The sequence below is a fragment of the Buceros rhinoceros genome, unplaced genomic scaffold (genome assembly GCF_000710305.1).
Source record: "Buceros rhinoceros silvestris isolate BGI_N320 unplaced genomic scaffold, ASM71030v1 scaffold237, whole genome shotgun sequence".
Lineage (NCBI taxonomy): Eukaryota > Metazoa > Chordata > Aves > Bucerotiformes > Bucerotidae > Buceros > Buceros rhinoceros.
The window spans coordinates 4,556-27,905 of NW_010422555.1; the positions used below are offsets into that span (position 1 = coordinate 4,556).

The 23,350-nt window shown below is 36.2% G+C and overlaps 1 protein-coding gene across 2 annotated transcripts in view; it reads left to right on the forward strand.

Moving 5' to 3' along the window:
• Positions 1-3,562: 3,562 nt before the first annotated feature.
• PAN3 (PAN3 poly(A) specific ribonuclease subunit) overlaps positions 3,563-23,350 on the forward strand; it is a 57,869-nt gene continuing 38,081 nt past the window's right edge. The window contains exons 1-4 of one of the 2 annotated variants that reach the window (XM_010140059.1): positions 3,565-3,630; positions 5,299-5,369; positions 7,500-7,562; positions 16,557-16,718. In XM_010140059.1, coding sequence (XP_010138361.1) covers positions 3,567-3,630; positions 5,299-5,369; positions 7,500-7,562; positions 16,557-16,718 — 360 coding nt within the window. In that variant the 5' untranslated portion in view covers positions 3,565-3,566. Of the gene's footprint in view, positions 3,631-5,298; positions 5,370-7,499; positions 7,563-16,556; positions 16,719-17,224; positions 17,229-23,350 lie in introns of both variants that reach the window. The other variant, XM_010140060.1, reaches the window with a different exon arrangement.

A 23,350-nucleotide genomic window follows, 5' to 3' on the forward strand; every position in this document is an offset into this window, starting at 1 on the left:
AGAGTAAAAACTTTCTGAATGGGCATATGCCCATCCTGTAACTTAATTGCTTGAAAGTTCAGAAATTAACACAGTATTCTGAGAAAATTTAGGTTTCAATTTTTTGGTGAGATTAAAGACCCTGTATTTTGTAACTGGTGGAAGGGTCAGCAGTAGAAGAGCTTTAAGCTGAAGCCTCAGGTTAAATTCTTGGACAGGGATGAATGTGACTGTTCTGCAGTAGCTTTCTTTTGAGATGTGAACAGAAACAACTTCTTAATTCCTTTAAAGGGAGAGGGGCAGCATGTATGCCAGCCAGCTAGTTGAATTTTAACTAGTGCTTAAAGAACCTCAATAAATCATAGCAATAGGCAGGCAAAGAGGAGGAGTTTATGTGGAACTGAGTGACATTAGTGTGGCACTTGGCTACGACAAAGTTGTCTTTCTATATTAACTTCCATATGGTGAAAGTCATGATGTACTAAAAACGTCTGAAGCTCTCATGTGCATGCTTCTCTTGCCTGACAAGCTTAATAGGAATGAATAGTTCGTTTTCCTCTCCTGTTAATGGTTTCTCTTACCAATCTGGAGCTTTCATCCTTGGGGCTTGAGGTTCTTGTGATTGCATTCTTCTTGAAATTGAGTTTGTATGAAAAATAGTTCAACACCATTAGAAAAGATTGAGAAGCGTTATTTAAAATCAAAACTGCCTTCTGGGAAACACAAATAACAAATAGTATTTGGGTTTTCTTTTCTTTTTCTTTCAAGACATTTTCAGCATGACTTGGTAAAAATCATATACAGAATAACTTTCATGAAGGCTAAATGCTTTTGGGTGTGGTAGAAATGTTAATATTAAAACGGTTTAACAGTCCTTAACTAATTACATGCAAGTCTTCTCTGAATAATGTCATGGTAAGAAGCTTGTACATCAGTGATAAGTGAGCAAAATGAAAAATTTGTGAAAGACTGGTGAAGTGGGGGCTCTTAACCGCATTCAAGGTACAGCTTACAAGCAGATGATAATGCAAGAGCTGCCCGAGATCCATGAGAGAAGCTTTGTTTTTGCAGAATCCTGCTTCAAGTAAAACCTGTTGATGCATTTGTAGAGGCACAGTTGATGCTCATAGGCTTTGTTTGCCCTGTGCTCTCAGAACCCTGAACAATGTGTTCTGTTGTAATCTGTCCTGCGTGCACTATATGTTTTCAGTGATCGTATCAGCACTGATTTTCATAATCAGTCACATATTCACATTGCAAATCTGATGATTGAATGTTTAACTCCTGTACTTGAAGAGGTGGAATATTGATGGCATAAAAGTGCTTGGTTCCGAGTTTAAGCCATATGCTTAACCACCTTTGATACCAACTCAGGTCTCAATATCATATTTATCCCTGTTCTGACAGACCATTACCTTTTGCATTAAAATTATTATGAAAATCTGAATGTTTTAAGTAGATATTAACACTGTTTTTATCTACACTTGGATAAATTTGGTAAAAATCTGAAAGGAAATCTTAAGGAAATTTGTTTTACAAGAATCAGAGTGGATGTACCAAATGCTAAGAAAAGATGCATAATAGACATGCTTTCCAGATATTTGAGAAAAGCTATTTAAATTCTTTCCGTTGATTAGTCAGGAAGGGAGTATGACATATGAATAGTTGAGCTACAGTAATCCAGAAGTTACTTATTCTTATTTTTATGATGGTGGGCAGAAGAGATTGTAACTTGGGCGAGATTGTTTCCTTGTTTTGTAGAGATAAGTAAGCATTGTTTCACTAGAGTTATTCTTTTTGTGTTGATCACTAACCTCCTAGTCCGTGTTACTTTGGTCAGTTCAGTATATTTAGGAACATTAGATGTGGCATCAAAATATATTGAACAACTTAATTTAATTCTTGAAAAAGCTGGCGGTTTACGCAGCATTTTCATGTGTGTATATATATTACGCTTCTTGACCTAGGATATCTGTATGTGTTATAGTACTATGTATTTGAATGAAGAGTTGTCAGAAAACCTGAATGATTGTAGAAAGCTTGCTGTAGCAATTGAACGCAGATAATGGAAATAGTATGGGGGAATAAAGCATTGAGGGATTGAGCATGTTGAGAGGGTAACATTTGGAGGTACCTACTGAAGAACCTAAATTATACGAAAATTTTCAAGTGACTTTTCTAATAGTACAGGCTATAGTGTAGTCTATTTTTTTTTTTACAATTTGCTTTCCATGTGAAAAATGCTTTACCCAATCTATTTGTTCTCTTAGATGTAATTATTAAAAGCTGCAGCTTCTGAAGTCAGTGGTAGTATAAAAACTTCAAATGTTGAGAAACTTGAATTGCTGTAGGTTTACATTTCTACCATATTGAATAACACTCTAGCTTCTGTTGGTTCTCCTCCATTCTTACCAAGTTTACTCCAGAATATAGATCTTTCTGGGCAATAATTAGATGATATGGCACTGAAGTATAATGTAGTAAGCATCTTGCCCTCTACCACTAATATTGAGATTTGCGTGGAAAAATGTGAGCATAAAGAGCAATTCCAGTGACCAGTTTCGAGTTTTAATCTGTGTCTAGACTACTAAATTAAACATGCCTGGAAACTTTCCTTGATGCTTAGGGCCAGCTGGCACAAAATGGCCTGTTTGTGCTGGTGTATGCTCACCCGCTAAAGCAGAGGCTGCGTGCAAACTGTCTATTTGAAGGGATCTCAAAACCCATTCACTGCTGAATAGTGCCTCGAAATTGGCTGGGAGACTCCTGGTTGATGTGGGCCAAAAGCATGTCAGGGAATACTTTAACAAATTACTGATCGTCTCTCTCAGTGATGGAGAATACTTCCTGACCTTTCCTTGCTTTTCTTCTCATGCTTTTTTTTCCTTGTTGAGAGGCTGGTCAAAGAAAATAATAAGCAGGAGTAAGAGACACTTTTAAACTTCTCTATCAAAGCAGTGGTAGCTCTTAGAGCAGCACTGCCTCACTCAGTCCGGTTTATTGCTAGCCCATATTTCTAGAGGAATGTAGGAAAAGCAGGTGACGCTTTGGAGAAGTGTTGAGAGGGTTTCAGTTGCCCTGCTGGCTTACAGGAGTTGCATGATTTTGATGAAAGGTTTCAAAAGATTCTTTTGGTTTTAGAAATAATCTATCAAATGCTATTCTAATTTGAGTATTTTTTGTTGGAAAAGTTTTATGTTGTGATGACACTGTAATGAAGGGAGGAGTTGTTTGAGGAGCACAATGTGAAAGACTGTTTAAATGAGAAGTTACTTACTTGTCTAACATTTTGAGAATGTACAGAAAGAGAACCATAGGTTTGGTAGAGCCTCCCAAGTTAGAAGAAATTAATGATGATAGTGTTTTATTTTAATGTACAGTCATTTTTGGTTTGCATAGCTCTTGTGCAAAATGTTTTTGTCAACTACAAACCACTGTCTGCTTAGAGTACTTGCTAAATGGGTAATGAGCACAGGTTTTGTGGTCTGTTCTTAAAACTTTCTAAATGTCATCCCTGATACCCTCACATTTTAGTCTTTTATAGCTTTATTTTACATGTACACTTTTGTCTTGTATCTTTGCAGAGGATGACAAACAGCAGCAGCTCCCCTAGCCTTCTCAATGACAGTGCCAAGCAGTATGCAGGCCATGGTAAGTACTTTTAGAGTAATACATACAAAAGTATGTTTGGAAATTTAAGAGTTTCTTTTTCACAAAGTGAGGCAGATTTTTTTTTTTTCTCCTGATTTGATTTGAGATGCAGTAAAACTTAGGTTTTTTAACAGTACTGTATTGCGTGACTTCTTTTAGTACAGAGCTGAAGTGCTACTGAACTCAAATTTTCAGCTTTTTCTTTGCTCCAGCAGGGGAAAAACTAAAAAAAGTCAATTTGTCTTGTCCCTTGAAGTGAAATGCTAGTTTGGATATCCACTGTAAAGTTCTGATAGCTTAAGCATTTGTGTTGCTGCACAGTAGTATCCCTTTTCATTGTGGTTTTGAAGTAAGTTATTGTGTGGAATGGATGTACAGACTTATATTCTTAAATTTAGGGTGTATGTGTTTTGTGGTATTACATAATAGCTGTTAAAAATAATAGTTTTGTTCTGTAAGCAGTACTTTACCTCTTAGATTTTTTTTTTTTACCCTGCTATAGGGAACATGGTTTTCAACTGAACAAAATGTCTCTACAGTGCAGGTCTGCATACTCACTAAATTATTGTGGAAGGTATATTGAACTTCTGTTTGGAATCACTGTAGATTATTTGAGCTGTAGCTGCCAAACTGAGCTCTTTAAAGAAGAGGGTACTACTCCCTTATGGCAAGGGCATGCATTTAAAGTATCTTTCTGCACTGAAAATTGCTGTGTAAATGATGTTCTAGAACTCCATTTGCATGTCTGACTCTGCAGCTAGTCTACTTATACTACTTAGAGTAATTCTATAAAATTAACTTGCTCAAAAGTCAAAATTTGTAGGGTGGTTTTTCCTTTTTTCTTCCTCGTGGTTAATTTCCAGTAGGTTTTGTGATTAATTCTGCTGCTTTTGACCCACTGAACAATAAGCTATTCAAGGCAACGGAGGTCTCCAGTTTTGAATGCAGTCAGAGTTTGACTGTGACAGGCCAAACAGTGATGGTGATGCATGCGAAGGAGAGAAACCAGACTGACATTTAGAAACCAGTTTAAATTCTGTTGTGTCACAGGTCCTTTTCTCCCTTCCTCTCTCCACCCCCCACCCCGCAAGTTGTGCTTCACTTGTAGAATTACCCTTTTAAGAGGTATTGATTAATGTTGAAGAACGCATTTCATCAAAACATTTACATCTGGCAGTTGTCTACTAATTTGACAGCTCTGCCCATGCAGTTTGGAGTTTTAAGCTGTCTGTGGTTGTTACTCAGTTTTTGATGATTCAAGCCGGAAAGGGATGTGTAGGGACAAAGAAAAAGCAATAAAAAGTAACTAACAGAATGTAGGCTTTTGCTGCCTTTAGTTATGATTTAAATTTATGCAAAACAGTGACAGGACAAGTAAGATACACATCATTATTTGTAAGACTGTTTTACAGAAGATTACTAATTTCGGGTGACTGGAGAATGAGGGCTTTAACATGTTAGATGGGCACTAAATATTGTCAACAGCAATTAAACTTACTGAGTTCTGCTAATGAGCACCATTTCAACTGAGCAGTTAACAGAATCTAATAAATACTGCATTTTTGCTAAACTTAGTTTTGTCGAAAAGATTTTTTCCATATAAGTTTAAAAATGTAAAATTTCTTTGTGTTAAAGATATATAACATGTTGTTTTACATTCTTTTTCAGATCCACTAACCTCACCAAATTCATCCTTGTTTAATGACTTTGCTGCCCTCAGCGTGTCTCAAAGGAGGAAGGTAGGCTGCAACTAAATCTTAAGTAGCGTATTTGTATGAGTTGACAGAGAAGATCCAGAATAACTTGAAATGCTGGGTCAAATAAGGATGATTCTTTAATATTATTGGCTTTATTTTAATATGTCACTGCTGATATAAATAAGATCCTACCACTTCATTTTTTCCTACACCAGATTAGACTGCTTCTTCTATTAAGAAATATTCCAAGCACTTATAAACCGAAGTTTATAAGAATGCTTTGAATATAAAAATTGGGACATAGGCTGTAGAATTTGAGAACAACTTATATTTATAGTACCAAGGCACAAGCCTTCATAGCAGCAAGTTCTGAATGAAGAATCATTCCCCCACGTATTTGTACATGATGTGAAAGTAATTCCTCCATCTTGAAATGCACTTACTTAGTTTGAAAGATACTCTATGATATTGGGAAGCTAGGGTTTGTGATTTTTTCCCCCCCCAATCTGTACTGAGAAATCTTTCTTTTGCTGAGGGCTAGACAGCACTTTCAGACTCCTTTGACACAGGTTGTGGTGTTTTCCAGTTATACACTGACAAATGTAGTGGCTGGAATAAGACTGAAAAATTTGGTTACACCAGAGTTTCTTCTCATTTTTGTGAACTGTGGCTATCAAAAAAAGACATTATTTTGTCCCAACCAGTTATCAAATTTTACTTTCACTGATGTCTTTCATCTTTTACAATTTTTCTTATTAGCCACATGATCCTGAACTTTCCTGTAGTTGATAATGCATTGTCTTGAAAGCAAGCTCCATCAGCATGCTTGTGACTTTTCACAGAGCTTCATTTGTGTGTGGGCAATTGGGAGTTCTGTATCATTCCTGCAGGTGAAGATTGAGCTTAAGATAATTAACATAGTTGGCCCATCAGACTAATGTTGCTTGAAATGAAATGCTGTTATAGAATGTTAATTTCCTAATATTATGATGTATCCAAACTACATGGAATCTCTGAATTGCCCTTTTCCTTAATGCCGGTGTAGTGCACTGGGAGTTGGATGTGAACAACTGTGATGTTTATCCACTTACTGATAGCAACAATGAAAATAATCATACGTTCCTTTTTAACACAAGAACTCTACGCATATATACATGCATGTGCACGTGTAAGTGTGCATGTAACCCAAAGAAAATGAACTATTATTCAAAAATATTGCCAGAGTGACCATTGCCTCTAAAAATCACTTCAAAGTTTATTTAAACAGTACAAATTGAAAACAAACCAGTTAGTGTTTGCATATAAAGCTCAAATACTGCTGTAGATTCTTTTCTAACTTGGTCCCTTTTTTTTCCAAGAAAAAAATGGCAAACTCACTGCTGAAATAATATAAAGAGGAAGATTTGTCTGTGAAACTGATTGACTTGGATTTTTTCCAAATAATATTTCAGACATAACTGGCATTAATTGAAATAAGTTTGTGTTTTGCTTTGCATAGTGATAATTGTTTATTATGACTGCTATATTTTAATGTATGTTTGTATAAAATATTGTTAATACTAGTAATGAGGCAATTTTCATCTAATATTACTTGAGTTGTCTAAAATCGAGGCATCCAGGCTTCCTCTATAGTCAGCAGAAGTTAGCAGCTTAAAGGAACATTCAGCTCACATTGTGAAAAGTGTTTTGGAAAAGACTACTTGTCAGTGACTACTTCAAGTGGATAAAAATTCATGGCTAAAGTTATGAGAAACTAATCACACGTTTGTAACTGACTGACCTTTACTACTAGAGAACACACTGCAAATAGATGTGGGTGTAATTTCTTAATATTTTAAATATTTTTGGAGTACAGCATTCAAACAGTATTATTTCCTCAAAAGTACTAAATGCTAGAGTGCCAGATATTTAAAAACTTGGCTGATTTCCTCCCACCCCGGTAACTGGGATTTACTTAGAGCTTGAGCAATGTGATTTATCAGGCCAGTGCTTGACGCCTGCTGTAACGCAAGACAGATAGCCTTCTAGAAGTGTGTGCTGCTTTTCATTGACTCTAAAGGGAGCCTTGGTGACTAGCTTAAATGTAGGTGTTTACAACATCTACTATTTGAAAAAAACTTTCCATTTTCTTGCTGAGAGCCCAGGGCTAAGGTTTTGTTTCTTTCGAATTAGCTGGCAAAACCAGCATTTCCTTCATTTATCACTGACTTGGAGGACAGATACAATACAGTCTTGGTAAGTGAATAAAGAGCAATTGCTTTCCTTTACAAACTAGAATGGTGTTTTTTTAAAAAATATTTAAAACTATTAAGTTACTTGCAACTGTGTAAAACCTGCATGTTTATATTGTATAAAACTGTGAATAGTTTCTGTAAAAGAATGTAATGCATAAATGTGTTAAGCAAGAAAATTAAGTTTATTAATCATTATTGTCTCTGGATATTGCTGATCATGTTGTCCCGGCAGCCCTTTAACAATGGGCAAGCCATATGGATTTAAGTATTTGATATCAATAAAATATTAACGATAAGACTTGATGATTGTAATTCTGAATATCCTTGCTTTTTAATTAGACAGCTATTTTGAAACTACTTAGTGTGACTGGGCTTTTTAAGTTATTTTGATGTTTAAAGACATTCTACTTTTTGTTTAAAAAGTAAACATAGTTCTTGAATTTTTATGAACATTCTCGAGGTTATTTTATCTTTAGAAATTATTAAACTGCATTTCAATTTTAGATTTCAGGAAAGCTAAGATTACTATTTAAAGACATTTTTATAGGATACTTAAAATGAAATCAAAGGAGCTAAGTATTTCTGTAGATGGAGCCTTGGTGGAGGTTCTGTCGACTATAAAACCTTCTGGATTTACTGTCCGGTTGTTGTAACTCCACATGCAGTAAGACAAGCAACCTTAAAGTGAATTTCCTATAAGAGATTTTCAGGTAAGTATTAATCTACAATGCACAAATAGGATTTGTGAAGCATGGAACAAAAGCTAGAATTAGCAATAGACTAACCCTCTTTCCTGAGAATGATGATGTCACACTTATTTCATTTTTTTCTTCAAATACATGTTATGCTTGTTAAAAATAGGGTGCATTCTGAACTTGAACTTCTTGGGGGTTTTTTCCTGAATTGGCTTTAGTCATTATCTAGAAAAATGCTCCTCTCTAAACCCTGAAATGATCTGGCTGGAAAACTTGCATTCATTTTGGTGGTTCTGGTAAACAGTTCATAAAAACATGTGCAATGTAACTGATCAGAATCTGTTGCTGAAGGAATGACAGCTTAATGCACTAAGAAGAAAATACGTGATAAAACTTTTGATTAAATTTGTTCTGAGACTGTTGCTACCAATCCAGGCTAAAGAATTCCGCTACTTGTCACTGGTCAGCCTTACAGGGTAGTGAAAAGCATTGCTTTTACATTTTACTTTGTTTTTTCATACCTTCAATCCTCATGAAAACTGAACTCTTCTAACATTGGTTTATTTCCATTTCCATTTCATTTTTTCAATCGTTCAGTCACAGCTAGAGGAGGGCTATTTGGGTGAGAGCCACTGTTAGTCCACGGTCTGCAAGGAGTGAACCAACTGCTGTAGTGAACAAATTTCAATACCATTTTAATGCTGTTTTATATGTATTTTGAAGAATTTTTTTGAAATTATTTCCACTGGTTTTAGTTGAGTTAAAGGCAGGACCAAAAGACTCTAAACTAGGTTAGAATGGAAAATCTAGGAGAGATTATTTGGTCCCAAGTCCACCCACAACAAGGTGCTGCTGTTTAGTGCACTCTATGGAGATCTACAGCAAGTGAGACCGAACAGCAGACTTCTTTAATCAGTACAGTTTGATCGGCATTAGTAAAGGTGCAAGGAAAATGATTTTGAAACGAGACAGCCTCTAAGCCTAGCCTGCATAAATGCAAGTTTTTTTGATGAGTACAAGGAGAGTTTCCCCTCTCATGTTAAAAGAGAACAATAAAGCTAACTTTAAGGTCCTGAGGAAACCGGATTCTTTAGACCTAAACTACTCTTATTTTTTAATGTCTTGTCCTCCATCTATTTAAGCTACCTGTTGGGAAGCTGTATCTCCAGGTTCCCATCTCCAGCTTGATCTTGCCACCTCTGATACCTGATCTTTATATAGCTCAGTGGTGTTCATTGAAAAGCCGTTTGTGCCAATGTTTGGTCTTGCTGTATTTACCTTTAGTGAAAACATGCTGAGACAGTAGTTTTGTGGTTCATAGCCTACTCAGTACCATTTCAGAAGCATGAATTGTGTTCTAAGAAGCTGAGGGGTTGTTACCGTTACCAATCATCATGTCACTGTGTTGTAAACTGCAGAATTATGGCTGCACAGACATTGTAATGTACTTGGGCTAAGTCTGTATTTCAAACCTGAAATTTTCCTTCTGGCATTATATATCCCTACTGCAATAACAAAACAGTACAGTTTACAAGTGATGCAAAAAGAGTTGTTGCAGGAACACTGAAACAGGATGCCCAGAGAGGTGGTAGGTGTTCTATCCCTGAAACATTCAAGATCAGGCTGGACAAGGCTCTGAGCAACCTGATCTAGTTAAAGATATTTCCTCTCACTGGAGGGGTGTTGGACTAGATGACCTTTAAAAGGTCCCTTCCAACCCAAACTGTGCTATATCTATGAGGACTATGCTTCTAGATGTTTGCAGGTAGTATGATGTTTACCTCATCCTAAAATGTGTTTTAAGGGTATGATATCATCTAACGTGTTTTATGTTTTTCTTTGGTTGTGTGCTTTCACTTAGTAATTACTACATAGTATGATAGTTTAATTTTTAAGTGTTACCTGAGAGAATATACTATTCACATTTTTATATATGGATTAATGACCATTGTGTTATGTAAGAAATCAAATTAAAACACTTGTAAAAATGTTACATATTTCTAAATTGAGGAGTCCGTTTTGTTGCCTCATACTGTTGTGTATTTGAAGGAAAAGAGCAGAATAACATGACTGCATACCCCAGCACTTACCTTAGAATTGTATTAAAAAGACCTTTGGTTGTTTTGACTTTGTATCCTAGCAGGTCAGATATATGTTATGACCTACAGACATTTAAGACTTTAAATGCTACCCTCAGTCCCCTCTTTTAAGTATAAGTTTTCAGTTAACCTCAACTTTGTCAGGTGCAGCTTACAAGCTGAAGCAGTTAACTACACATTACTTTAAGGTGCAAGGTGCTTTTGCTTATATTTATGACGAGCTTTATGAGATTCTTTCTGTGCCAAGCTCTATGTAGTCTTTAAAAGTGATTTTCAGTAAAATAATTGAAAGATTTTTTAAACTTGTGCACACATTTGTTAAATACACTAATATGTAAAGGAGCTCGGAAATACACTTGTTTTGAGAAAGCATATGCTTAGTAAATAACAGAGTAAAAGTTGCATCAGTCTGTAATGCTCTTCTACCTGTATTTTTGGTTCTTAACTGTGCATTACTTTTCCACTATTTTTCTAAGCAATATAAAACTTTATAGCCCAGTTGAAGAGAGACCTTTAAACATTCAACCTGTAGTTTGCTTACTGAATGCTCCTTTGGCAGTGGAGTTTTTCAAAGTCCATCTTGGTGGTGGTGCTCTGGCAAGTCTTCACAGTTAGAACTCTCTTCTCTAATGATGGTGAAAAAAGCTTGCTTTTCCACCAGCTTATTTTAATTCAGCAGGTGGTATTAATTTCTTAAAGAACTTCATCAGTGTAAGTGCACCTGTGCTAGGATTTAGCTGATGCAGTAATTCGTACCTCATCCAACCTAGCTAGGCTGTAAAATTGGTGAGAAAAGATTTGGCTTAAAGATACATTAGTTACTGTTTGTTGCTTCTAAACTCTGCAAGATTTTAATGTATTCAGCATGCATACTGATGAAATACACTTTTTAGTATGTACACCTGAAAAGCTTTCCGTAGCTGTGGTTTAAAATGCATGATGTAATCCCTGATCTGTTGCAGTTTTCATTCTAAAAATTGATTGAACCAAGAATGTTTTGGGGTTTTTTGCCCCGATTGAATGTGTTGCTCTGGAATAAGACCTAATTCCATGCCAAAGTGCACATTTCAGTTTTCTCTGGGTAGACTAATCTTTTTGTGTCTCTGTATGATACTTTTCAGCTTCTGAAAGTTTTATCCCCAGCCAAACCCAGGGTTTCATGAACAATTTAAACAGGGTTCCAGATGGGAGGGTGGCCAGTCTGTATGTGCATGTAATCTTGATGGATAGCATTATAAACTTTAAAATTATGAACATATATAACTGTTAGCATATTCTTCCTGTTTTCATAAAAAGAGAAATAATCCACCAACCAACAACAAACACCAGCCAACCAAATACACAATTATTTTTAAGCTGTTGACCAGAACTCCTATTCCAATTTTTGTGGATATCAAAATAGAAAAATTGGTTCCAACTTTCAGAAGTTGAGTTACAGAAAACAAGTGTTGTCTGGCTCTCTACCAGAGAGAGGTTGTAATGAAAGAGGAAGAGAAGATAGTATCTTGGTTAGCAACAAACCCAAACCATGTGAAGGGGTTTGTAGCTCCATTGGCGCAAAGCTGAAAAACTAACTACACGATAACGTTTCTTTTTTGTATTACAAGCTTGCAAATCTACTAGGAAGCTCATGGTGACTATACCTAATGTTCTGGTATAACATCTTGTAGAACTTACTACTAAATTCAGTTACGCTGTGGTATTCACAATTAAAATGCTTCTTAGCTGATTGTGCCTGTGTAGGGATTCTGCCTGGACTATTATGCTTTTCCTCAATAACATATTGAAGTTCATATCTGTAGCTGGGTGTTTCAGTTATGGTCTTTTTCCATATAATTGCCTATGGCTGTTGGGTGAAAATAATGATGATACCAATGGCTTGTAGTTAGCTTTTAGTTTTCAAGACATCATGCAGCAAAAGTTGCTTCTTCAGTAGACTACTAGCTGAGTGTTTAGCCTCTTTTTCTAATAGTCTCTTTGCCACTGGCTTCTGTTAAAAAACTGAAGTCTTGCAAACAAGTCCACATTGAAACTTAAAATTGCATATATTAGTGAATTTTGTTACAAGTAGTACAAGGAAAATATGGTATTGTATACCTGACCTTTCCTGACAGTGTACTATGTATTTTTTATCTGTCTGTATATGCAGATACAGTCAACTTGAGGTACAGGAGATGAGCCCTAGCTAATGCTACTGTGATACCTTTTAACTGTGGTAATTTAAGGTAATGCTGCTTAATTTAGCCTGTGATGGGAAAGACTTAAGATCACTTCTACTTGCTTCAGTACTGTATGCACATAGACAGCATTACTGTAGCTCAGTTTATTCACTTTCAAACACAATATACTTTAAAACACAATAGCTTGCTCATGTGTTTGTGCATTTTTTTATAACTGTGCATTTTTTGTCTTATCTAAAATTCAAAGCCTGTCAGAGGTAAGTGCATTTTAAGGAACAGGAATGTAATTTGGGACATGAGTGATCCTGAAAAAATCCATTTGCAGGTCTTCAGTGGAAGAAAACTTTGGAATTGTGTAGTTTGATTTCCCAGTTCATCCAGACTGGAGTATTACATGGAAGTTATTAGACAGGAGAGTTTTTTAGTTTGAATCTTAATAAACCTTTTCTTGTTTAGATTTGTTCCTCTAGGATAGCCGTATAAGATGTTATGCTAGTGGTATGTCCAACCCTTAACAGAAAGAGGAAGTGTGTGGCATTGCCCACGAAACAGGAGGAAGCAGGGGCAAAGACACTGTTAGATCAAATAGTAGAAAGAAAATAAGCTTGCTAAACATGTTCCCAAACTTCTTTTTGAATGAATGGGAAGGAAATAACTAAGCTGACTTGAGGAATATTTTCTAGTGTGGGATAATTAAGTTACTCCTCTGTAGTAGTGTTCTGATGTGAAGATGCTGCTCTGGAAAGACCTTTTGGTTTTTAGAGTGGATCTTTTTTCAGGTGTAATGTTTCTCAGACTTTGGGGCTTTATCTCTTCTAATACAACACCTTCCCTCTCATCATGCCAGCCAATGGCTTTCTGTCATTAATTGCTGGCAGCAGCTTGGTTCTACAGGGCAAGGGTTATAATTATTAGCTGTGGTTGAAAGTGCTTACCCTTCTCACCCTGGGGAGCCAAGCTGTTGCTAGCAATTAAAGGTAGTTAGCTGTTCCCTGCCTCATGTAAACATTTGCAGCCAGTAATTACTACTGCTTCACTCTTTGCCCTGGAGGAACTGAACTCTTCTTGTAATGCTTTGTAATAATTTGGTTTTGTTGGTTTTTTCTTTCTCTTAGATTTAATTTTAATTATTGTAGTGCCACCTTATTTTTTTCTGTTTAAAAATAATTGTGTTGGTTTTGACCTTTCACAACTAACTCATTTGGAACTTGCAAACATAGTGGGATTTGCAACATGATAGGAGAAAATACTTGCTAAAGGATCGTGAAATGTTGAAATGCTTTAGCCACTTTGAAATGCCTCCTCCACCCCTCAAAAAAAAAAAAAACCAACTCAAAAACCAACCAACCCAAAGTTCGGTATGTTGAGCTATCCCTTCATCTGTGTGGCTGAACAGGTTTTTCTACCTCACAGAAATACTTTAGGGAAGGCAAAAGTGCAATTGCTTTTGTAATTATTCAAAATAAATTGTCCCCATGCCAAGAAGTTGGGATTGTTTGTCCAAATTGTCATGCTTAAGATATATTAGTTCAGAAATGATCAGTGGTTGGTGAGTTCTTGTTTGGGTTTTTTTTTCAAGATGCACTATTCTGTCTCTGTTTTATTTGCTGCTCTGTGTAGAGGACAGAGATGTAGCAAAGTTGATACTGTTGTCATTTAAATGCTTATTCAAATTGCTCTACCTGTTTGATCTTTCCTTTCTATTGAATCTCTCCTCTTGGCAGATAATTTTTCCTGTGCTTCCTGGTCTCCTGTAAACTCAGGTTGGATTTCTGAATCAGATGCCATTTTGCTCATTGAAAACAAATTTAATTTAGAATGATTTTTATGCAAATAGTCTTAAATTTCTTTCCAAATGTAAATATTCCATCTTCTAATGTCTGTCTGAACAATGAAAACCTGGCCTAGTAATCCCCTGGAGGTGTTTCATAGCAGGTAATGAAAGTAAAATTTTAATTTAGTCCCACGCAATTTTTAGTTTTTCTTTCATACTAGTGGGACAAGAACTACTGGTATGTGAACTCGTATTGTCTCTATGTTGCTGTATGGCATAGAACTGACCATTGTTTCCCTCCCTGCCAGCCCTCGACCCCGCAAGTATGGTCCTTCCTAAGGACTAAAATACAGTTTCATTCTGTTGCCTGGAATCTGAGTCTCATTGTAACTGAAATAGCCTCCCTCCATGTTGGCTCTCCTTTTCAAAATATTTGTAGATCACCTTTTTATGGAGGATTAGAAGAATCCTTTATGAATAGAAATGTGTTTGGATGCTGGTTTGTAGTCTGAGGCAGACTGAAACTCTGCTCTTGGTAGAACAGGGAGAGAGATGGGGGAGCTGCCAGGGAAACTGTTACTATTCGTTGTTACTATTTCCAATGGCTAGGCTGAGGAAAGCACTGCCCGGCAGTCCAATAGTATTTGTGCATCTGGCTTCTCAGACCTCACAACTTTGCGGTTTATGATATTATTAGTCCTGAATTACTAAGATGGTAAGTTGTCCAGTAGTTGAGGTGACTTTCCCAATAACCAACCGATATTTAGAATTACCGCAGTTAGGTTTACATGTGGACTTTGTGCTACCCATCACACAGTTTACAAAAGTTCTAATTGGTATGGCAAAATTCAGTCTTGTTTACTGTTATTAAAGTTGGTTAACTTGATCTTCACAGAGTTTGTAGCTCATAATCGAGGTTGATATCCTTGGGGGGTGTTGGGTTTTTTATTTTTTTTAACGCAAATGACATGCTAGCAACTCTACAGTTTAAACTTTTTCCAAAACATTCAGCCTCAAAATTTTCAGAAAAGTAAAGGAGGGAATCTGCTCTAGGTTTTGTTTTTGCAGCCATTTTGTGGTAGTTTTGTCCTGTGTTTTACAAATTGTTTGAGTGGGGAGTCTTCTCCAATTAGATGCTTGCCTTGTTTCCTGAGGAACAATTTTAGAAATACATGTCAAGGTACACCTTCCTAAGATTTCTAAGGTGCCAGATGAAGTAGATACTTGACTGAAGGTAAGTTAAGCTTTGATTACTTAAGTGGTCAAAGGTCCAGGTGGTAGATGCATTTTCACATTAAAAAACACAGCAAAAGATAAACAGACCAACCCCTGCAATTTGGTCCAGTTGTTGATGTCATCAGCATTAAAGGCCCTGGTCTTAAATGTGCATAGATGCTGAAATAGTTCTTTTGGTGGTATTTACTATCTACGTAGGTACCATAGGTTTGAAAGCATAGCAAAATATAGAGAACTTCTCTACTTTACCTGCTGGAAAGTCTTTAATGGATTTTTTTTTCACAGTGTGCTTTTTAAATGTAATATTCATATCATGCTTTATAAACAGCTTCATTTGTAGAAATCATCACCAGTGTAATAGAAATGTCACTTCTATTGAGGTGCAAGTACCTCCTGCATGTTCACTTCCTCAAGCATGTTTTATTTTGTCAGTTTTCAATGCATTTATCATGGTAATTCTTTTCTTTTCACCAAAGACAGTAGCTGAAGTTAGTCTTTAGAATATTAACTTGAGCAGAAATGTTTTTCTCTGAGTTCTGCTGAAATTGGCTACTGATTTTTAAAAGCAAGTCTTCAGGAGATGAGTCTTGGCAAATTTGAATTTAAAAAGGAACATGCAAAAGCCAATGTTAATTTCTTGTTTGATAGAAATCCCAAAGGAAGTGTTCATTATTATGATGTGATTGAAGTTATCTATTGAGAAATATGGATTTTTTTAACAATTCCTCATTTTTACAGAATTCTCCAATTTATACTTATTTCAGTGGCTGACTTGTGGTGGACAGTTTTGCTTACAAATAATTAGTAGTAGCTGAAGTTTCTTTTTTCAAGTACTGTTTGTTATAACCAAATAGTCAGGATTGAAAGGAAACAGTCTCAGATAAATTTTACTTGCAAATTGTTTCCTAATCCACCAATCCAGAAATCATATTACAGTGTAATGCCTATTTTAGTGTAGGTTTAGATGAGGGTTGTTAGGAGTGGCCTGGTTTCTCTCCTTCTTTTTCATAGCCCAGGAAGTATCGACTGGGGATGCTGGATGAGAGGATAGTTCCGGTGGGATCAAAAGCAAGAAAAACAAAGAACCCTATCGGTTGTCTGGCTGACAGGTGTAAAACAGGAGTACCCATCAATATGGTTTGGTGGAACAGAGTCACAGAAAACAATTTACAGGTAAAATTATTTTTTACTAGTCACTTATTCAGTATTTTGAATGCTTTGTTTTAAGTTTTGGAAAATGTTAGAAGCAGTTACTCCAAATATGGGTTGAGGTCAGATCAAATATTCTTTTCAGAAAGTAGGCATAACTGGCCCTTCAGGAGAGTGACTTGGAGATGTTTTGTTCACTTCAACCATTGCTGTAGTATGTACTTTGTTTATGTTACAAACTGTGGAGGAGGAGGAGTAATCATTATGTGTTCTAAAAGCAAACAAACACAACCTTTGATTTCCATGTGAGAAAGTTTCAACTGGTAGAATTTGGGGATCTTCGTTAAAATGATTGTCAGTGTAAATAAATTCTCTCAGTATGTAATCTGAAGATCTAACCACCATGATGAGAAAGTGTAAATTCTTAATTTTTATCTTGGGGTACTTTATATTTCTCAGCTCATTTGTTAAACTTTATTGTTCCTTTATTCCAGATTTTTCTTCGTCCTCTTAAGAGGGGAGTGGTATAGCTGGATTTAAGCATGTCTGTACAGAAGTAGCACGTTATCCTTGGGATGGTGATGAAGGATAATTCTAGGATAGGAAGAATCTGCTCCATGTCCCTTAAAATGGGATTTAGATGGAAATTATTATAGTGGTGGCACTTGCAGCACTGCTGCTAATACTATTTTGCACTTATGTAGTGCTTGTGATTCTTCAGAGATCATTCTTTTAGTCCTTCTGTGAAGGTTATGGGTTTTTTCCCATGCTTTGAGTGAAATGGGTAAATTGACAACTAGAATTTGTGGCACCTTAAGATTTTTTTCAGTAGACTTCTGCCACGTAAGGGCCAACATGAAGCTCATACGAGAGCCCTTCCATATCAATGCTAGCTTTGTTACTTGATTTTTGGACATCTTTGCTTTACTGAGATTAGGAGTCACAGGCAGCATGAAACCCTGTGTGTAGCAGCATTTGGGCTTAAGTTTGTCTCAGCCCTTTTGCTGCTGGGGAAGCAGCACAGCCACTGGTGGAGAAAAGATGAAGAATAAAGGAAACATTTGAGAAGGACCAGGTAAGGTTGCAGAGGAGTGGCTGGAGCCTGTAAAGCACTACTTTTCTCAAGAAGGAGAGAAGACTGACAGATTGAATTTGTCATGTGTAACTAATGGGAGTGTAAACTGTAATTAGTAGACAGTTTTTCTGAGAAAGGAGAATCAGAAAATTGGTCTTTAAATTTCAGGTGGATGTTAAAGGACAGGAAAAGCCCCGTTTGTTCTCATGTCCTCCATTGTTTTCTTTGCTGTTCAGTGTGGCAGCAAGGTTTGCTGTTGATCTGCTCCACTTAGAGCAGAGCAAAAAAACTTAATGTTTGTAGAGGCAGGAGAGGCAGTAGTCTGAGACTTGGACCTTCTGGCCAGGAACAATTTCTTCTCAGCACCTACGTGCTCCAAAGTTGTGTTGGAAGTGCAGCAAAGGGAAGCTCAAGGTGTCCTTGCTTTCTGAGGTTAGCGGCAATAGCTTGAGATTGGCTGCAGAACCACGTAGCTTTTGAAGGGTGCAATTCTAAGATCCTTTATCGTGGCAGAATCTCAGCTACGTAATTGATTTATACTGTGTCCAACATAAGATTTTGGTTACGTAGCTTCCCATGGACATGTGGGGCTTTGGAAAAACATGTGTATGCATATATGGTGGAAGTAAGGACAGAAGGATGTTCCAGACATAGGAAATAGAATTGAAGGAGAAACAGGAGGGATTGCAGAGAAACGGTGGAGGCTAGCAAGACTGAATGGAGAAAGGTATGAAAACAAGCTTCAGATGACGTTGTGGGATGAGATTATGTAAAGCTCTTTATAAATGAGAACCCAAATTTATCTTGATGTTTCCATTCTGATCATTGTGAATCTTTATAGTGTGAATATTTTATAAGTTACTTTTTCAAGAAAGGTTGAGAAGTGTTACAAACTGGAATAATCAATTATAAAAGCACAAGAAATGTCCGGGTAAGTTCGGTACATGAAACTGTAAAAACATGGGTAGTTTCATGATGAGATCTCAGATTGATCTTTTTTTCTGCTTTATGTATGTAACCCACAGATAGCATTGCTCTTTAGTATTTTGAAATGCAGGCTGTATTAGAGATTTTTGGCAGGTGCGAATATAGGTTACGCGAACTAAACTTTGGCTGATGGTGAGTGCTAAGCAATAAGTAGAAAGGTTAAATCATGATGGAGACGCATCTGTTTGAGGGCTCTGTCTTGTTCATGTGCAAAGATAAGCAGAATTACATCTCAGAGTTGCTGAGGGCTTGCAGTGCTGGGCAGGTGTTGAAGCTCATGTGTCTATTTGAATGTCTACTTTTCCAAATACATGAATTAATATGCGGGAATACGCTGTTTCGTGGTGCAATGTTTAGAGATTTTTTATTCAAAAAGTGGCTGTTCTAAAAATGAAAGTCGTTTACAACATGCATCATTAAAACAATATTAACTGTTTCTCATGCGTGGCTAAGAATTTATAATCCAGATCTAGTTTCTTTGAATACTGTGTTACACTTTGTGGTTAAAATTGAAGTCCACAAAGTGAATTGTATTCTGGGTTGTGCATAAAAAGGAAAAAACCCAAACCCAAAGTTCGTTATGTTAGTGGTATGTCCTAAGCTTCTATTAGGAAATGTCGGGAGCTACTACACCAGCACATGATACATATTATAATAGCAAATGGTAATTCTCCCTTAAATAGTAGGAATAGATAGATTTTTAGATATACAGATCAATTCTTAAGCACCATGAATAACTGATTTTTTCTTTTCTGTTTAAGAAACAAACAAAAAAAATAGAAATTAATTTAAATATTTTGCATCAAGACTATGGACTTTGAAGGATTTTTGTTAAAGTTTTAAAAACATTGTAAAAAGTCTGAAGATATGTGGAAATACTCCAGATCTTTAAAAGTTTACCTTTTAGTGACATATACTTGCCAAATGTAAGAAAACTTTGCTAGTAGTTTTATTTGTTTGAGCCTGTGTTCTGGTTTAAAAACAAGTTTTTAGCCAACAAATCTTTCTCAATTTTAATGAAATTGTCTTTAATTCTGCAAGAGCAATAAAGCAATATGACTCTTATATTGATAAACTGAAATTTATTAGAGCTTGTTGAACAGGTGGTGCGATGATTTGTCACAGTAATTGCAATGAGGTAGCATGAAGCACAAATTCAATAGTGGGAGGCTTTGAAGCCTTTGGTAACCTCCAGTGTCTGCTGGGCTGCTCTGACATGACAGAATGTGTCCTTCCTGCTGTCACAGATAACAAGGAATCCTTTTGGAAACAGAGGGATAGCAACAATGCTCTCTATGTAAAGTGAAGCTCCTTGTATGGAACATCTGCCCATTTAAAAATAACAACAAAGAAACCCAAAGAACCAACAAAAACTATGCATAAAAAAACCAAGCAACTCTTCTGCATGTTTTTGGATTCCTAAGAGATACTCTGAAAGCTATGCCAGAAATAGACTGGGAGAGGACTGCCCCGCTTCGTAGCGTGGGTATGGCTTAGGGATGTTTTTCTGTAACCATTACAAGATTAGACAATTTGGGATGTCAGAACAGATAATGAACTTGGAGGTGAAGGAGAACATAAAAAGAGAACAAAAAGGCTTGTATCCAGTTTTTAGCATGGTGAGTACGTTAGCACATTCTTCCAAAATGAAATGAAATTGTCCTACTTTTTGCTTTTGTTAGCTGTCTTTGGTCAAACATGGGATCAGAATGGATCTAATGAAGTAGTGTTAGAGCCACCAAAACAGAGGTGTGGCTCACTGCTGCTGTACAGCTCTGTTGTGAGATGCTGAACTGGAAATGAGGGAGAGAGAATGATGGTTTCCAGTGCTCCTGTGGAATCCCCATCTGACCTTTGCAAGGCTCCATATCTTGTGCATCAAGTATGTTACAGCATACTTCTGTATTTAGTGGAACTTCAAGGATTCATTTATGAATGAAGCAGTAGAGCCTTAGGGGTTTATCACTGAGGAGAATAAAGACAAAGCATACATACTGAAATTGATAGTTGATGAAACAGAAATTTTCATTTTACTTCTGAACTACAGAAATCTGTTGATATGTGCAACTCTTCAGCCTACAGTAGTGCTGCATGCTGCTGTGTGGACCTCCCAGTGATGGTCTTCATCTGAGACCCTTGGGTTGCTCGTGTTTTTCATCTGTACCTTCTTTTAAGGAGTCTTGAATTGTTTTTTGGTGGTACCCACAAAATATTTGTTTCTTCTCCTCCACACTGTATTTTAATTATTTCCTTTAATATCTTAAAATATAAAAAACACCACTAGATAAATTGCTGAATGGGGACAAAAATGAGTTATTTTGTAGTCCTTCCCCCCTTTTCTACTTATTACTTGCATCATCACTACATTCAACCTTTACTTGGACTGCATTTGTATATATTTCATAACATTTTGCATTCTCTGATGTACAGAAATGGGTTTTGTATGTGATGCTGGATGGACCCAGTTCTGTGTTTGTCTTTGGAATTTTCTTTGCAAAGCTGTCTGAAAAAAGGTTCTTCTCTCTTTGAGAGAGTACAGATGTAAAGAATCTGAAAATAGAGCATTTTGGTGAAACTTCTTCCTGGAATCATTCTTATAAGAATGCATGATGCAGGTATTAATTCAGGTAATGCCTAGGGAAGATGCTTCCCTGCTTTCCCTTCATCTTCCAGCATGAATATACTGGAAGAAGGGGAATGAGATTTAGAGAGGCCAGGTTGAGAAGAAAAAGAAATGATGGTGATTTTAGTAAATGAATGAGTTGGAAGTTACTTTAGATGGGTTTCTAGGAAAAGCTAACACAGCTGACAAAACTGTACTTGTTTCTGTTTAATGATGCTTGTTGAAAACATTAATGTTTTGAAATAATTTTGTATGTGCTATTTTTATAGGATGTTTGCATTTGAAACTGAAAATACAGTCTTAACTCGTTGTGTAGTGCAGACAGCGCTAGTGTTTCTTGGGACTTTAGAAAGTGCAGCTATAGCTTTTGGTTTTTACATCACAGTATTACATAATGCATTACATGTCCTCTAAGTATTTCTTGCATCTCCGTTCTTTTGATTACTGCCAAGGTTTAACAGAAGTCTTCAATACCTGTTTTCACTTGCTTTTTTTACCAATCCTGATTTACTCAGATGTAAAATTTTAAGCCTGGTATACCATGAATAAGTTACTTTGAAATGAGCAATTAATGACTAATTAAGTGAAATTTGTTTTAAAGCTGTGCTTCAAGGAAATGTAAACATAATACAAATGAAGAAAATGTTTTTCACTAATTAGATACAGATTATTTTCATTTGTATAAAAATATTTTTAACTCAACTACATTTTTGGGAAGCTTGGTAAGATTCTAACAGAAAAACTGTAACAATGCCCCGTAGGATTTTAAAGCATAGTCCCCTTTTTGACAGATTCTCCAGGTTGCCATTGATCCAAATGTAAAACTAGCACTGGAACTTACACTTTGTTATGAATGGCCAGAGTAAAAGGACAATATTTTTCCAGACCAACAACATAATTTAAGTCATTGACCATTAAGATTGTAGATTCCTAATTTTTGGTATATTTTCATGCTCACAGGTGAGGAATAAGATGTCTACAAAGTTTAATATTTAATCTTTTCATTATTTTTCAAAGAACAGAGAGTGATATTCAATTTCCTCACTCAGTCTAGTCTGGTCACTTATGCTAGCCTATGTGCTATGAAAGTGTTTGGGATATTTTTTTATTATTATTTTGATAGAAGCGAAGTGTATGCAGAAAAATTAGTGTTTGACTGCAGATGAAAACTTGCATGCTTTTGGAAATGTTTTAAGAGCTTCACATTTTCTGACAAAGTATTGACTAGTTTTGACCACAGATTGTCAGATTTTGTAGTACTAGTTTATGATTAGTTTATTCTGGCTGGTGGCTGTGGAGCTCAGGTATTTTTCTGCATTCAGAAAAAAACTTGAATATAGAAAGGTCTTTTAAAATTGGAACTTTTAGAATTGGAATTTAAATCACTTTTTTACCAATGGGGAGAGTCTTGGATTACAACTTCGTGTTTGTAACATCACAGAAGTAAACCAGGCTTCTATAGTTAATCATCTAGTTGTGCAAATCAATGCTATTTACTCAAAATGCTTTCATCAAAGTTATTATAGAACTTAATCTTACCAGGCTTTGATTCTGATCCCCAAAAATGCAATGAAAACTAAATTTCCATCAGGCTTGACTCACTGTTTGTTTTATGCTGTAATTCTACAGCATAAACCCAAACTGCTCTAGCAGGTTTCTGGGTTTGACTCTTTCACTTGGATAAACTAAAACACCTACCAGTTGAAGTGGAGCTCTTAAGCAGCTTCATTTTTAAATGATGGTGGGTATTTAAGTAACTTTTAGAGATGAACACTGGTCTATGAAAGCTTACAAAATGTATTTAGAAATAAAAAGCAGCCCTGTTCTGTCGGCGTTGATTGAATCAGTGGTAAGAGTTTAGACAGAATGATAGGAGTGGATTTTGGGAATGCTCTCAGTTGCTCTAGGAAAAGTGGATGTTATTTTCTAAAAGGTGTCTTTCTTTCCACTTGTATGGTTCAGTTTTTTGCC